Raw genomic sequence first — 16,460 nt, 5'->3', positions numbered from 1 at the left:
GTCTAAAATTCAGTTTCTGTGTAAACAAGTAAAATCTTTCTAGGTTTTTTTTGTATCAATTTTTGGAGACATTTCAACATATGAACTCTGAATTATATTAAAAGTAATAATTTTTTGGGGGGGGAAGAAAGGGTTGTGGGACTTTATTGGCAATTGAAGGATAATCATTACAGGAATTCTGTAAAAATATCTCAAAACCAGTATTAAAATTCAAGAAATCCAGAGAATGTTGCAAGTGCAAGCATAGCTAAAATACGTGGGCAACCTCAACTGTGATATCTACCAACATAATGCAAGTGCCATTCCACGCAAGAGTGATGGTAGAGACTGAGTGAAAGCTTGTAAAATGAGATGAGCATTACCAGTGGCCTTTATTTAGTATAAATGTAATTAACAGCTAAACTGTTTTTTGGATCAACATAGTAGAAGCCAAATCTTTGGTCTTTTAAAAGCTTGTGCATGTACGTGGGCACACATTTGCGCACACACACAGAGACACAAACGAAACAGCCTCCCCTTTAAGCATCCCCTCCCACTTCTCCCAAAAAAGAGTCCAAAACCACACTCGTAAGGCCACTTGGAACTCCTTAGTGCATGTTTTTTGTTGGTATATGAATGTAAACACAGGAAGATGGGTATTATTTGGAGGGAAAACATTTGTGAACAAAACCCAACCGCAGAAGAAACAATAGTCTGTTTTTTGGCTGTACTTTAAGAAAACATTTCCTATTTTTTCCTGAACAGAATAAGAATCAAAGACTTTGTGTATATTCTTTTCATTCAAAATAATATCAAGCGTGACATTGAATCTCCTCCACAGTTGGAATATCTATGATGATTGTGAATATTCATGTGCAAACTGTGCCAAAAGTAATACTACCGGGGTAAGAGGCCGGCTGTGTTTTTCCTGGGAGATAAGTTGAAAAGTAATAATCCTCTTTGGATATACAGAACCTTAAACATAAATTTTATAGATAAATACAAAATTCACAGTAACGGCTAACGCGGGAGGCTTTGACAATGCAGCTGTAAGTGGAATTTTTGAGTGGAAACCTAGAGGCTGAGAATAATGCGTTGTATTCCTCTTTACATCTTTACAACAGTAGGTAGTCGAAAGCGTACTTACCCATTCTTGGTGCATGGGTGCTGTTTTGTGTGTGTGCAGCAGCTACTGAAGCCAGCAAACCTTTTAATAGTGTATTTCTGGAGACAAACAGAAGGTTTTGCATTATTTACAAAACGCCAAATTCCATAACACAAAGCTGGAAAGTCTCAGCTTTCACTAGAAACCATTTGAGGAGAATATTTGATACAAGAAAGGTACAGTGATGTGGTGTCTTATGGAGAATTTAAATGGGACCTAATTATGGTTTATAATCCTAAAGAGAAAGGAGCTTATAATTAGGCTTCAAGACTGAGCCCAAAGTTGTGTTTTGCTGAGAAAGTAGCAGGGATATCAGATTTCTGGGCCCAAACTGAGGTGTAGTTGAGGATTCTGTCTGGGAACAGTCTTTCAATGATGTCTTGCTCTTCTCTCTTGCCCGGAGTCTATTCCTTACTGAATGAAAATCAGATACAGGTAATGATGTTTTAGAAATACTTACACAGACTGGATGTATTCTGTGTAAATAGGCAGAATGTGCCTGAACCCCTTAACAATTTCTTGTGTTGGTGAATTCACCAAGATCCTAAAGGTCTGGCTCTTAAGGTCACTGGTCAAAAGCAGCAGCCTCTGTTCTCATAAAGGCATTTTAGGGATTACATCAAAATACTTTAAAAGCTGTGTTGGATATACATACTTATATACGATGCATCATTCCATGAAGTGAAAAATAGCATATTCTGTGTTGTGAAGAATTGTTTGACTTGGAAGGAACCGCTGGACATCATATAGTCCAGGCCCCCTGCTGAAGGAGGGTTCTCTCATTTTCGAAATCCTTATCAGTAAGGAAATAAGTGTATTCACTCTTCCTCCCCCTTGCCTTTTCCTGCTCAGACTTTTACTTTTTGTTCATATCTGTTCTTCTTTCCAGTCCATTGTGTGCCCCATGAATGCTTTTGCTGGCAAAATGGAATAGGTAATGTGGAATAGGAAATGGCACCTATGGAGAGATGGCTTGTGCTTACTAAGTTTGTTGCTGAGCTGTGTCCTCAGCCAGCATTTCGGTCTCTCCTTATGGAAGCCACTGAACTGTAAATTCTTATTTGAAAACCCATTTTCGACAGGAACCACAGTGATGTGTAAATCTGTGTAGTAAATATTTTTCAAGGAAGCTTTAATGCCAATGAATTGGCTTGTGATGTGGGACTTTGGCTTTGGGGACTTTGCCCATGTGTGAGGGCAGTAGTGGCTGCGCTGGAATCCAGGGATTGCTGATACCTGGGCAGGTGCCACTTGTCTGTCTGGCCTGTGTCCTTCTGAGTCCATGCTCCAATTTCGCACACAAATCTTGTATCCTGTATAGATGTTTGAGCTACACTATGTGAGACAGATATTACGGTACAGTTCGTCTCCTTGTAGAAATATGTATTATCTCTGAAAATCAGTCTGGTCCTGTAAAATTTGGGGAATAATAGGTAATGTAATGCATCACAGATGAAGCAGCTGCATATGGAGAAGAGTTATGTCATTGTTCCAGTGAACCAGAGGGTAGAGGAAGAAAGAGGTCTATCTCCAGACACATCAGTATTTACCCCTGAAGTGAATGCTTCTGTCAAGAGTTCAGGCTTTGTGTCCAGATGCCGTTTGGAGGCTTCAGTTGCTGTAGCATGTGGCGTCTGAGCTAACTTACTCCCACCACGAGGCTGTGTGAAGAGAGAGGAAGCAAGAGGCAGAGATGATTTGTGGGAATGGTAGCGTTAAGAAGCAGTCAATTAAACACGGCACCACAGCGTTCAAAGCCGAGGGGTTTGTCCACAAAATCATCGGGATGGTTGTTTGAATTGCCTTCGGAGGGGTTGTTTTGAAGCACGACTGGAAGGATGCAGCAGTCAAAGAGTGCTTATTGCCTCTTGAAATTTGAATTGGACTTAACGTAATAATATATTGTAAGCATGAACTTACACGGGCATTTTAGAAGTGGTAGTCTGCTTCAGAAGGCCCGCTGCACACCAAGCGGTGTCTTCATAGCCCGGGGCAGCAGCCAGCCGTGCAGCACCGTCTCCTTCTCTGGACACTGTTAGTCCCATTCCTATTTGCCGTACCTTCCCAAATGGCTTCAAATAGATGCAATGATACAAAGCGAAATGGAGACAGCAGCAAACCGAGCTCTCTTTTTATGTCTTAAACATTTTTCTGTGATTGGGAGAAAATGGTTGTATACATTTAGTTAGCTAACAGATAAGCTACTGTCTTATTTCCTTTCCTGTAAATTTAGTTTGACAAAAGTGATGTACTTGGAAAGGTGTAGTATTTTTACAAAGAAATCAATCGCAACAAAGCTTCTCATCAAAGACTAGGCAAGAAGTAATTTGCTTTTTCCTTTTCAGTTTAACTGAAGTTAATCTTTCAAAATATATTAAATGGAAAGGGGAATGTAAAATACACATCCACTTTAATGGAACTATTTATTCTTCATTCTAACCTCTCTTGGAGGTATATCTGAAATTCTTCTTGTTCATGATAATTGAAACAAATAGCTTTTTTAATAGTTAAAGTTATCTGGCATTTCCCAGTATTTAGAAGTGAAGGATTAATACATTTGGCATGTTTTAACGCTTCAGCCTTTTTTTTTTTTCCTCTTCTCTGTAAAATTGTAGAAAAGCTGGATGAGTTGTTCTTCAGAGCGATTTTAGTTTATTTTGCCCATATTATAAAATTAAAGATATAGAAAGTGTTTTCCCAGCTTTCTTTAGAGAAGATACTTGAAACACGGTTTGTCTGGATGTTGAAGTTGTCTTTTGTTATCTTTGAAACCTACCCAAATTTACTGAAGTTACAACCTTTTGGGAAAATTTCCATTTGCGTATTCTTTGTAGGTGTTCGTTAGTTTGGAACTTAAATCATCTAAGGCTTTTTCTCTCTCCAACAAGAATGTGCTCCATTGATCTCTCTAGGATCAATGCTTTAGGAATTGGACAGGACTTTGTTTGCAGGTGTTCTTCCTGGCAGCAGGTCAGTAAGTTAAAAATTTCCCCTGCTAGTTTGAAGGCAAGATGCAGCAGCTGATAGGAGTACAAAAAGCTAAAAGTTATGCAATTTTAATTGAGTACTCTCATGCATTATGCCAGACTGTAGCATTTAATGTCTTTTCAGAATTCGACTTTAAATTTTTATTTTAATATGTATCAGTAACTTACCAGCCAGATATTTTTATTGTACTGTATTTTGTTTTTTAAAATCATTGGCTTGCAAGCTTTTGGTCAGCTCTTTCTGGAGATGCTGGTAATGACAACCAGAGCTTACCAAAATACAGGTTGCACTGTCTTCCGTTAGGCATAATTAGAAGCTATTTGGCAAATAAAGCAGAAATAGTTGGTTTTTAACTTGTTAACTGACACTTCTATTCTGGGCGCTGCTATTGAACTGAAAATAACAACATCAGAGTTGAAACAACTTAACAGGCCCAGGTTCAGACTCTGCTGTATGGAATAGATAATAAGATACAGAAAACCTGTAACTTCTATCTTTAACTTCTGAAAAGAGAAGAGTCATACTTTGGCAGGGGAGTAAACTAGATTAATTTTTCCATTCTCGCATGAATGTGAGTAATGCAAGTTTCCATTTTGTACTCCTTTAAAACAAGTTCCAGCACTTTGTGTTGAGGTGCTGTATGTTTCAACAGCTAGACAGGCTCCGGCAGCTTGTCAAAGCTCCATAAGCTCTCTTCTTATGGCTTGCAGAAAGCAAGCAAGATTTTCATTTCTCCTTCCATTCAACAGGAGTCTCTTTCATGTCTGAAAATTGAAAACGCCTGTTTTTCAGTGTGGTGCATGGATGTGTGTGTGCCCTCTGGCACACCTGTTTCTAATTTCCTGACTTGAAAGCATCTCCCATCAAAAGAAGCAGAAAAACAATTTCTTTCTGACACGCTGCTCGGAGGCCCTTGCTTTGCAGAAGGCCCTCCTTTCGCTTGCCATCCTGGGTCTATTGGTAGAACATTGTAAGATGCAGAGCACGCATTGTATGGGATGTTCAGCTTACATTGTGCTGGGTTCTTCCCCTTCTTCTTGTGGTTATTTCAAGCATTAGAAATCTAATGGAGAAGTCACTAGGCTGAGGAAAACGCAGTGATTTCATCCTTAGTTTCTTGCACGAAGCTCAAATTAAGGACCAAGGTCTATAGCAAGTTAAGGTTTGTATAACCTATGAATTGATTAGTTACTGTTTGGTACAGAGGGCTAGATTAAAATTTAAATATTATAGCTTGGATTTCTTACCTTCCTTCAAAATAGTATGCAGCGTAAAATAGTGTCCAATGTAATAGCTGAAAATCAAAGATGTTAACAATTGTAAAAAAAAAAAACAAAAACAAAACCAACCACAAACCAGCAACCAAACCCGCAAAAAAGCCCTAGTAGCTCGGTTGTTGTGAAAGTTGTGCATAGGCTAACTAGCAACTTACTACAGAATAGAGCTATTAAAGATCACTTAGGCAGGAAAAATACGAAATTTTAAGCTCTAGCTTTTACGTTACTGACTTGTCTGTTTTCTCAGTTCAGCAACTTGACGCTTTCACAAGCAGCATCTGGATTGTCTCTGTGGCTACCGTGCTGCAGTGTGTACCTATCCGGTGCTGTGCTATTGCATTCCATTGGTTTCATTTACTGACAAGCTGAACAGAACAAAACGTTCAAAAAGAGCTTAAAGACCGATATATGCATCCAGCTAAACAGTACTTGAAATGCAAAGACTGGGCCTGGCTCTGTGGCATTAATGGCTGGTGGTTCATATGCTCATAAAACTCGCTGAGCTTTGTTCATTACTGAGGTGATCAGGTATATGCAGAAAACATTGAAATTGTGAATCGGGGTATGTACTTCTATGTAACTTTACGGACTGTAACAAAAAAATTCTTAAATCTTTAAATGGGTCAGTAAGGTGTACAGTTCACATTTATTCTGGCTAAGATATACAACTTTGATACATTTCTTGTCTTGTGCCTATACTGATATTCGGGTACCAAAGAGTTGCTTTATAGAGAATCTGCTCGCTACTAGAATTGTGAATGACAGCGGAAAATTTATTGTCGTTTGTCAGCATAGTAACAGGTTTCCGTGATGGGTTCCTGTCTCTCATTCCTCTGGAGGAAGGCGTGTATCTCGCTTGTTGTACAGCTCTGTACAACATAACAGGTACTTCTGGTTTGCCTGATCTGTGATTCACTAATCAGCAACATCTGGTGCATGGGGTGTGGAGCGCAGGAACGACCATCTTGCAGTGCTTGAAGCTCAAAAAATGCCTGTTCAGGGCTTTGTGCTTCTCTATGCTATTTTTGGCTGAAATAGTAACTTGAGAGGACTACTGATACATATATAACTGTTAAGTTATAATAGGATAACAGAAGAAAAAAGAGATTATAGAAAAAAAAAGGTTTATAGATTCCCAGATTGTTCTTGTGGGGATCTTGTATGAATCGATGAGTGTCTGAATAGGAAAAGTGGTATAATTTTCAAAAATTACACATATAAATACTCACAGAAAAGGGAAGTCATATTTCACTGTTGGTCAGCTTTGCACTTTGAAAGAAACACTGCGTTAAAAGCATGATCCAAGATGATATGTGTCTCTGAAAATCAGTCCTGATGCTTTCTGTATGATCTCCAGAGGTTTTCTGTATGATCTCCAAGTGGTTTTCAGACAAGGTTTTGAACTTCTAGTTGAAGACAGGTGTGGGGTTTGGTGGTTCTCACCAAACCTATTAGTTCGAGGGCAAGATAAATGTGCTATGACTGTTGAGCCGTATCCTTCTTTGCTTTCCTTGTCATAGGTGCTTGGTGGTGCCATGTGCCTTTAGGAATCTGGGTTTTAAACCTAGTTCCCTTTAACCTAGGAGGCGAGAAACTTGCATCAAAATGGTAATCTTTATCTGTCTTTGTATTTATCTATTTATTTATCAAAGTAGAATATACATTTCCTGTAGATACGTTGCCAGCAGCGATCCCAGAGGAGGACAACTAACTGTACTTACCCCTGCAAACATAGACAACAGTAGTTCCAACAGTAGTATTTTTTGTCAGCAGCTGGGTTATGAGTAGGCAGCGTGGTGTTTGCACAAAAATAATTTGTTTACTATGTGAAACAGTGAGAAGCACTAATTTAACCCAGTTTTCCAGATAGTCATCTCCATTTGAGTCACTCTTGTGCGAAGGCTTATGGAAGCTTTGATCTGTCATTGCAAAGCCTTTGTCTCTGAGATATAATGAGCTTCAGGTTACCGAAGGAGTCATCATCTTAACTGGGAAAGGATAATGAAATGATTTAAGCTCTGTTTACAGGAAATTTACTAAAACAAGTGCGTTTGAGACTTCAACGTAGAATTGAAAAATTCTTATTAGGAGTCCCAGTTGGTTTGGTTTCATTCTTATTCAGTGAAAAACCTCGAAGTATAATAACACATACAGTTAAATGTGGTATGATGTGAGATAGTTAAGCAAATGAACCAGATTTACATTTTCATCAGCTTATGTGCATGATTTGGAAATGCGTTAAAGTAGCTTTGACTGTAGTTGTTGTCTTGAGTCACGTTAATAAAACCTTTTCGGAAGTCGGCTAATGCCGGTGGTTAGATTACAAGTGAATGGAACTATAAATTTGAGCCCACAACTTTACACTGTAAGTTATAAATTAGGTTTTGATTACAGTAATTCTGTATACATTTATTTTGTGTCTAGCCCTAATATTATCTAGAGAGTTTTCCCAGTTTGAGACTATAGAGACATACAGGTCTGCTAAACCTACAAAGCAGTTCATGCTCTAGTGTTTGCTTCTAACTTGAGATAATAGGAAGGGCAAGTCTATTGGAATAATTAGGGTAATTCTTTTTCCCAGCCTTTATCTGGTCAAAATATGTGAAACGCTGCTTAGTTGTTTTTCTTATTCAAAAATAGATGTTCCTACATCAAAAACTGCAGTAACATTTTTTTCTTTTTGAAACGAGGGGATTATTTTCATTAGTTATCTGTCCCTGCAGATTGCTGGCATGTGATGTGTTGAAAGATTTTTACATACACTGCCAGCAGCGGTCTGTAAGTTCGCTGCCTTATAGGTTGACATAAATATGACAAAAAGAAATGACTTTGTCTGTGGGGATGTAGAGATGTGTGATGTGTTAGTAGAATCGCAAGGCTGCTTTCGTTGTGGTTGATCCTGGATCACATCAGCGGGCTGCAGCTGTTCTTAACCCATATTAAGTTTTCTCTCTCTTAATTTTTTTTGCGTAGCAGACTTGATGTTATGGGAACTCTTCAATAAAGTCATTCTCTTGGGGGGGAAAATAACATTATACATCATGCTAAAAAATGGCTATTGTCTTTTTGATGCCAATTTAGGAATTACTTAAAAATTGTGAAGTTGTAACATCTGGTTTTATTACTTGATGCATACGAGAGGCATAGGCTCACTCTGATTTTTGTGTCTCATTTGCTCGATTTGCATTCTAAGTAAGTCCCATGCTTTTTACCTCACATAGGGTCTAAATATTATATTTAAAGGTGTTAACAGGTTCTTTTCAAGAAAAAAATCAACTTGCTAAGTTTTTGCTGGAGCATATGCTTGTTTAGTTTTATTCTTTACAGCAAAACTTCATAATGATTACATTTTCTTAGTGTAAAAAAACCGAAACGTGATAGCCATGTTCTATGGGCAAAATATAGCCATATTCTATGGGTAAAATGCATCTTGCCATTTCTGCGTGTTCTTTGCACATTACTTTGTCTTCAATAAATATTAGATAACTCTCAATTCTATTGTGGACAAAAGCTTTGGAGCATGGAAGTAACGAGGCAATGAATGGAGAGACCCTCCTGTAAGCAGGTGTTGAGGACACTGGAGCGTGTGAGCCTCTTGAAGATAATATCCTGACCAGGACACTTCTCTCAATAACTCCAGAGCTTGGAAGTCTCAATGAAAACACTTTTTTTCTTGTGCTTTCAAGAGCTGCCTCCCTTTGCTGTGTAATTGTTGTAGCATTTCAGCTCTTTCATTTTCCTCTAGATTTATAACTGGTTTATTACGCAATGTTTGCTGTACAGAGAATTTGGTGTCTTTCTGCAGTGCCAATTATATGTAGATTCAATGGCCCAGTACCTCGCTTCAAACAATTCAGTTTAACTGAATAAAATCAATAAGGAGACGTTGCGCATTAGGAGTACATAACTGAAGACTAAGGTGTAATTTTGATGATTGAAGATACCAGGCTTTTAGGACATGTGTACACAATTTTTCTGCAATCTGGTCCCTGGGCTTATTCTCTAATACCTAATGCGTATATAATGCTCCATAGGGGTTTTTTTGTTGCTTTTTTTTAATCCTGGAAATGCTGGGTTGAGGGGTCCTTTTCCACCCCCACCCCCCCCGCCCTTTAGCAGTGTTTGAAGAACAGCATTTGTAAACTCACTTTGCCTTTAAGGGGAAGGATGTAATTGTGTGAGAAGTGACCAGAAAGAGATGTTCTTGGAGTAGGCTGCCATGTTAATTAGGTCTTACATACGGTGGCAAGAACCAGAAGCCAGTCTGTGAGTAGCTCCGAGACACGGCGCTAGACCTGCCGATGTGAATTCATGCAACGTTGTGCCCAAACCGGTCAGGGCTCTGAGCTCAGCGTGCCGGAAAGCGCAGCATTGAGATGCTCAGCAGGCTGCACCGGAGCCAGTTTGGGTTGGCTTTATTTATTAGTTCTTTCTTTGTGCCAGATCTAGGCCGGCTTCAGCCAGAGCCGCTCAGTTTTCTCTGTTCCAGGCTTGTTAGTGGTTCCAGTAAAGTGAATGTTATCCGTGGAGACTGAGCTGCCTTTGTCTGAAGCCAGCTTAGGTCTGCTGTCTTACCAGCTCCGGCTCTCTGCCATGTGAAAGCAGCTAGATTGTTTCCAGCCATAAACTGTCTCTGCAAGCTGCGCAGGTGTATTTCTGTTGTCCTGCACCTAAGCTAATAAGTCCAACTGGATTATAGCTGACTTTTGTATGGAACCAGCACAGTGCTTGCGTCTTGTCATGGTTAATGAGAAATTTGCTAGAAATATATATAGATAATTGGGAATTGACTATATTTGACCTCTATATATATTCTGGTGTCTAATGCAGTTTTAGGCCCTGATATGTGCTGAAGTTACAAACCTGATCCAACTATAATCAAGTCAATTTAGATAATTAAAATCATATTACAGCTGTTAAATTAGTTAATCATGTTTTTTCCTTTTTTCCTAACTGGGATAACACGTTTCAGTTTAACTGGTGCTTGGTTAGCCCTCTTCTAGCTGGTTCATCTGCTCCTTTACCTTAGAGGGAAAGCGTCAACAAATGGGAGGCACCATGGTATAATGATTTTTGTATGTGTGCAGAAGGTATCACCAACGTGTTTCCCTGTCCAGGAAAACTTTCATCCAATAAACATGCACTGTACCATTTGGTGACAGCTGTATGTCCCAAAGGACATTACAGGAATGGAAAAGAGCGTGGGAGAAACACAGCAGGTGTGAAAGCCCTCCTACAGAGTAAGAGTAGCACTAATGACCAATTTGTCTGCGTCATCAACAGGTTTCAGGGGATAGTTACAGAAAGCACTGATGCAATAAGTGGTTGTTTGCTAGAGCTTTTTAGTTTCTTAAAGAAAAACCTTTAAAGATTACGTGAATTTTTATTAGGAGTCCAATGAGCAGCCACCCTGTCAAAAAAGCATAAATAAATTCACGTATTCCTTTGTTGACAAAAGGCTAAAATCAGATGGTCTAAATAGAAGATTACGTGGTGCAAAGGAGTTACTGTGGCGTTCACTAAAGGTGTTCTTGGTTTGAAGAGAGTTGCATCCAAGGATCATTCCTGTGAGAACGATTATTAAGTGGATTCTTTGAGAGAGAATTGCAGGATCTGGATAAAGATGAAAAGTCAGACACAGTCTCGCTCTTTGTTCTCGCTATTTCTGTTTCTTCTTTCTGCACTTAACCTGTTTTGGTTTATGACTTCATCCAGTAGAAATTTCAGGGAAGTTGTGAGAAAAACTGCTGACGTCATTGAATTTTCGTGTGACTCAGGATCACTCTCTAAAAAATAAAAATATGTCAGAAACCTGTCATGGGCATCTCTTTTTTTTTTAATTTTTTTTTAAATTTGGCTAGGATGATGTAAAGTAATGACAGAGTTTTTTTCATAAGTGGTACCTGAATTTTGACTATTCCCAATCTTAATATTTCTTTAGGTTGTGGAGAGCACCTTGTCCGAACCATACTGGCCAGAGAATGTTCGTGTGCTTTGCAAACAGAAGATGCCCACCAAGCTCTCCTAGAGACTATGCAAAACAAGTTTATTGGTAAGTATATGGTGCTAATTGCCTAAACATTGCATAAGATCCCTTAAAATGCAATTAACCCTATTAAATAAAATAAAGATACTTATTTTTGTGATTTCTGCTAAAGCCTTATGTTGCAGTTGGCTTCAAATTTAGCGTCGCGTTACATCTAAAAAATGTTAAATCAAACTACAGAAGAATATTTTAGGAAATCTAAAGGAAAACCCTTGGAAATATCTCAATTGTTATGTGAGTCATAGAATACCCGGAGAGGTTTGAAGAAAGAATTTCCTGCCTGAGTCACTGCCTGTGGTGTACAATTGCATATTTTAGAATTGGTGGTTTAGGAGCATTAATAAGAATTATTCATCATGTTAACCCTTTTAAATATAATAGGCCTCAAAACCACTGCATGTTCGAATTAAATGCTTTGGACAGACAGATTCTGGTTTGCTAATTACATGATGAAATTAATTTATTGAAAAAGTGAAGTAGACTTCATTCAAGACTATTGTAAGGTAAAGAAATTTTTTTTTCCTTGATTTGAGAGGATTATACATGACTATTTATACATGTTTAATTTCTTGTGAATATAGATCTTCAAGTCATAACCCAAACATAAATGTGGAATTTTAAAATATCTATATAAGCTTGAACTTTTGAAGATGGCATGGATTCCAATGATGTTTCTGGCATGTATGTTGACTTGCATCGACTTATAGCCCCTAAAACTCTTGAAGCTTTAGAATCCACAGCCAGTTTTGACTTTCGGAATTTCTTGGGGACAGGATAACACTTCTTGTACACTGCATTGCCAAAGTTCATTTTTATGGTATTTTAATTAGAACTGAAAGAGGGACGTATGCATACCTTTTTGGGACCCAGGAACCGTTGCCCTTGGTCTTGGCGAGCGACGTCTTGCCGTTTCTTTATTTCTCTTTATAATGTTGAATCCATATTAAACTCTGCTTCTGACAACGTGACATTTGAGTGTCTGAGGGGAAGTCACCTTGGCACTGGAAGGCTGCACTTGATAATCTGCTACTCTATTGCAGTCGCTGCAGTCATTTCTAGGTGCTCTGATAATGCAGAACAAAGTAACCCCAGTATGTTCCCCAAAGAGATTATAATCCAAGCAGCACACGTGCAACTCTTTGTATTTAATCACTTATTCCAGTGCATAGTGGTACAACATGAGGGGATTTATTTACCCAAGAGAAGCCTTTAGGAGGGGTGCTTGTGATAGCTTCACTAATTCGTAACGCTGCTCTGAAGGTGTTGCATGGAAGTGGCCTATCTTCAGGAAAGACAGATCTTTAGTCCATACTCTCAAAATTGATTGTGCTGTTTGTGACAGCAGTACTAAAAGCAAGCACAAATTGTACATATCCTTATGCAATTTCATGTTAGTGTATGCGCACACACATGAAATAGAAACTGGCCGATTAAAAAACAGAAAATTCAAGAACTTTTTAGTTGAGGTATCTTCTTTGAGTTGCTTTGAATTTTCTGGGTTTTCTTTTTTCTTTTTGGTAACTTTGTGCAAAAATGCAATTCTTCTCTTGCTGTTTGGTCCAAACGTATTTTGCCACAAGTTTGCATAGCAGATTTTTTTATTTTAAATGTTAACTGGTTAGTGTGTGATACATACATTACATACTTTACTGAAAATGTGAAAATGTTTCTATGGGACTTAACGACATATCGAATGTTCCTAAAGTTTTTGTTATACCTGAAACTGTCCAATGCTGAGAAAGAGGAGCTGCACAGACGGAGATATCAGGCTAACAGTGTGGTGGTGTATTGCCTTGGGAAAACAGACTAAAACCAATAAAGCAAGGGAAGGTGAAAAGAACGACAGTACCAAATTAATGTTTTTCATTATAAGAAAATTTGAAAAAAAGTGTTTTATAATTCCTTTTTAAAGTTTCACGTTTTAATGAGGAATAGATCTGACTTGTATTTTCAGAAACTTATCACTGCAAGTTTTTGTTGCCTGTCAGGATGTGTGTGTATTATCTTCTTAGTTGTACTTTGGGGCAGTGCTGATGTGGGGGGGGGAAAAATAAAGATACATCTGTGGGGGTTTTTTTTGTGTAGGTGAAGTGCTTGGGTTCTGTGTTTTGATTAGAAAGCATAAAATCTAGTTTGCCCTCAGCTGTCTTATGAGTGAAGACTGATGGAGGAAAACCTCACAAACCAGATACATCTTACTGTTTACGTGTGACGTAAAGCTAAGTTTGTAGCCAGCCGTGTAATCTGGGGGGGATCTTGGCAATTCTGAAGATGGAATGCAAAGTTACGTCTTGCTAATATAGTGTAACAGTTGAAAAAATGCATTACGCTTAAAACATTAGGCTTATACTAAATAGTTTTTTTTTCCTCTGAATTTTCATAGGTGCTGATAAGCTAGTTGACGTCTCAGGATATATGGTGGGATGCGGGTTTTCTTACCGGTGTGAAACAATAGGATAAAAGGGGCTAATAGCCTCCTTGCTGATGGCATGGATTCTTTCCCTGCTACTCTTTCTAAAAGCCCTATTTTGTGGTCGTGTCAAACTTTCACCAGAATTATAATGGAGCAAGGCCAAAAAAAAAAAACCAACCCAAAACTTTAAGAAAGCAGAGCTAAAATGTTTAGAATGTTTTGTCAGAAGTCAAAATGTGCGTTACTTGTGTTGGAGGGATGAACAGCTGATTTTGGCAGTTGCCATCGGATTGGTGCTTCCTGTTTACAGAACTCTTCGAGTCTCCGCAGAGGCCCTGGGAATCCTTCCAGCTAGGGAATGCCTGGCTTAAACAGTGAGTGCTGTTTAAACAGCAGGTGATGAACAAACTAATGGCAGATGTGCTTCTCTCATCCTTTCTCAGAGCCAACTTACTATGGATAATGCGCAATTGATGGTTGAATTGGAGGTGAGAGAAATTTAAATTTAAACTTTTTGAAATCGAATGGGCTATCCAGATATCCATCTTTAGTTGAAGAGCGCTAAAGGCTTGGGACCATCGAAGAATGGTGTTCTGTAAACACAGATACCTTCCAAACAGAAGAACAGAGGATCTTGTTACTCATCATTCCTTTCAAATGTGGCCAAGTTTGTGGAATGCAGACTTAGAGTAAATGTTTGTGTCATCTCACTGGCAGGAAATCTGGGCTTTTAACAATGGCAGCGTTACGAATTGTACCTTAAAGCTTCTTATAAAGTATTAGAAAATAATGAGCTGAAAGACATAGATGGAATCTGATATTTGTTCTTTCCGTAGTGGAAATGTGTTTGTCTATTTTTGTATTTAAGTTGTGCTTCAGCTCACAAATGAGCAGTGTCTGCAGAAAGGTAATAGCAGAAGGATAATGCTGATGCATTTTCTCTTTTAGAAATTTTTTGTCACATACCCCTCTTGGGAGAAAGAGTTTGGACAGTTAGGAATCATAGAACACGAATTTCCCAAGTATGAGTTATGCTGGTTGGTGGGGATAAAAGCATCATGCTTAAAAGCAGTTACAAGACCGCCAGTGACTGTCGTTACACAGTGGTGGTGTTGCTTTATACTGACGTGCTGCGGTGCTGCCTCGCACTAAGCTTTGTGGCATCCTTTGTGGTTTCGTAGCGGAGAAAGGATGCTGTGGAAGCATTATTGTGTCTTCTCCATGACACAGAGGAAAAGATTTGGGAAGAGAATGAAGTGATCCTGAAGCTTCACGTATTTCATCCGCCGCAAGTTTACAATTTCACAAGTTTGTATTGATGGTAGACACAATTGAATAGGCTTATTCATTACCTGTGCAATAAAACCAGCTGAAAAACGAACACAACACGGTGCTGTTACACGAGGATTTGTAGGTCTAGGTTCTGACTGTGCTTCACCTTATCAAAAGCATTGTGATTTTATTGGATGGCGGTATTCTTAGTTATTTAATTTCTTATAATCTGACCTGTAAAGCTTGAAAGTACAGGTGCTTTTCCATGCACCTTCTTTAAAAATTCTAAACAGATGTTTTAAATTAAGCTTACTTATCATAAAATATAAAGATCTCTGGTTTCAGACAGCGTGCGCTTAAACATTTAACAAATAATGGTGCATGAAATTAAAAGCAGGCTTCCTTTAGTGCTTATGTACTCCTCTAATGTTCATTTAAATTGTTCGCTTGAAGTTTAGTGGAATATGAGGCAGAAGCAGAGTGGCAAACGACTTCACTTTAAACACGTTCTGTACACAAGCTGACAATGGCCAGTGGTGATCTATATATTGACCTGAAAAAATCTGAATTTCACTCACATTACGGCATGAGAAGATTTAGAACTGTTTAGCTGCGCTCTGTTAAAACTTGGGGATGCTAAAGCACTTAATTGGTTACACCACGCCGCAGTCAGTGTTTAGAGCAAAGTTCTGAAGACTTTGAAAGCTAATGTAAACAACGAAGCTGGTAATGGTTTCTCCACTATGAAAGAGTATGAATGTAAAACATCTGATGAACAGCTGGTTAGTCCTTCGGCTGGGGAAGTGTAAATAAAACACTTCTTTTACAGTTTAATATCAAATCTGTGCTGGGCTGGATCCATCCAGTAGCTACAAATGGGGGGAAAAAAGCACAGGATCAGAAATGAAATCTTATCAACCACATGCTTTGGAGTAGGCAACCTTCAGCATGGGAGTGGTTTAATTTACAAGAGATCTAGAAGAAAGAATGTTGGTCACTTGTAGCTGTAGTTCCTCCAGGGCAAGGAGGAACGTTGAGGCCATTGTTTGCCTTAACACTTGTGAAATCTGCTTGCTCTGTCCCCGGTCTGAGGCTGAACCCGGGTCTTGGTGTTTGATCGCGGTTGCTCTTGCAGAACGCGGTGGGATCTGTGAACGTGGAGCTGCTATGAGGGCCCGTTTGCTTATTTTGAAGAAACCATTACTGCAGATCAATAACATACAAAATCTATAAATAAAATGTTGATAATGCTTTCTGTACGGCAGCTAGCAATAACAGAATAGTTGAGCTTTGAAGGAGGGAAATGCGTGTTGTAAAATA

At 38.7% G+C, this 16,460-nt stretch overlaps 1 protein-coding gene across 1 annotated transcript in view; it reads left to right on the top strand.

Annotated features, from left to right (window-relative positions):
• The window catches only part of TASP1 (taspase 1), an 85,943-nt gene that overhangs the window by 45,543 nt on the left and 23,940 nt on the right, over positions 1-16,460 (top strand). Inside the window, 1 exon segment of the mRNA XM_054195518.1 lies at positions 11,351-11,461. Within this exon segment, the coding sequence (XP_054051493.1) occupies positions 11,351-11,461 (111 nt within the window).

Source organism: Rissa tridactyla, chromosome 3 (genome assembly GCF_028500815.1).
Source record: "Rissa tridactyla isolate bRisTri1 chromosome 3, bRisTri1.patW.cur.20221130, whole genome shotgun sequence".
Classification (NCBI taxonomy): domain Eukaryota; kingdom Metazoa; phylum Chordata; class Aves; order Charadriiformes; family Laridae; genus Rissa; species Rissa tridactyla.
This window is presented reverse-complemented; position numbering and strand designations above follow the sequence as displayed.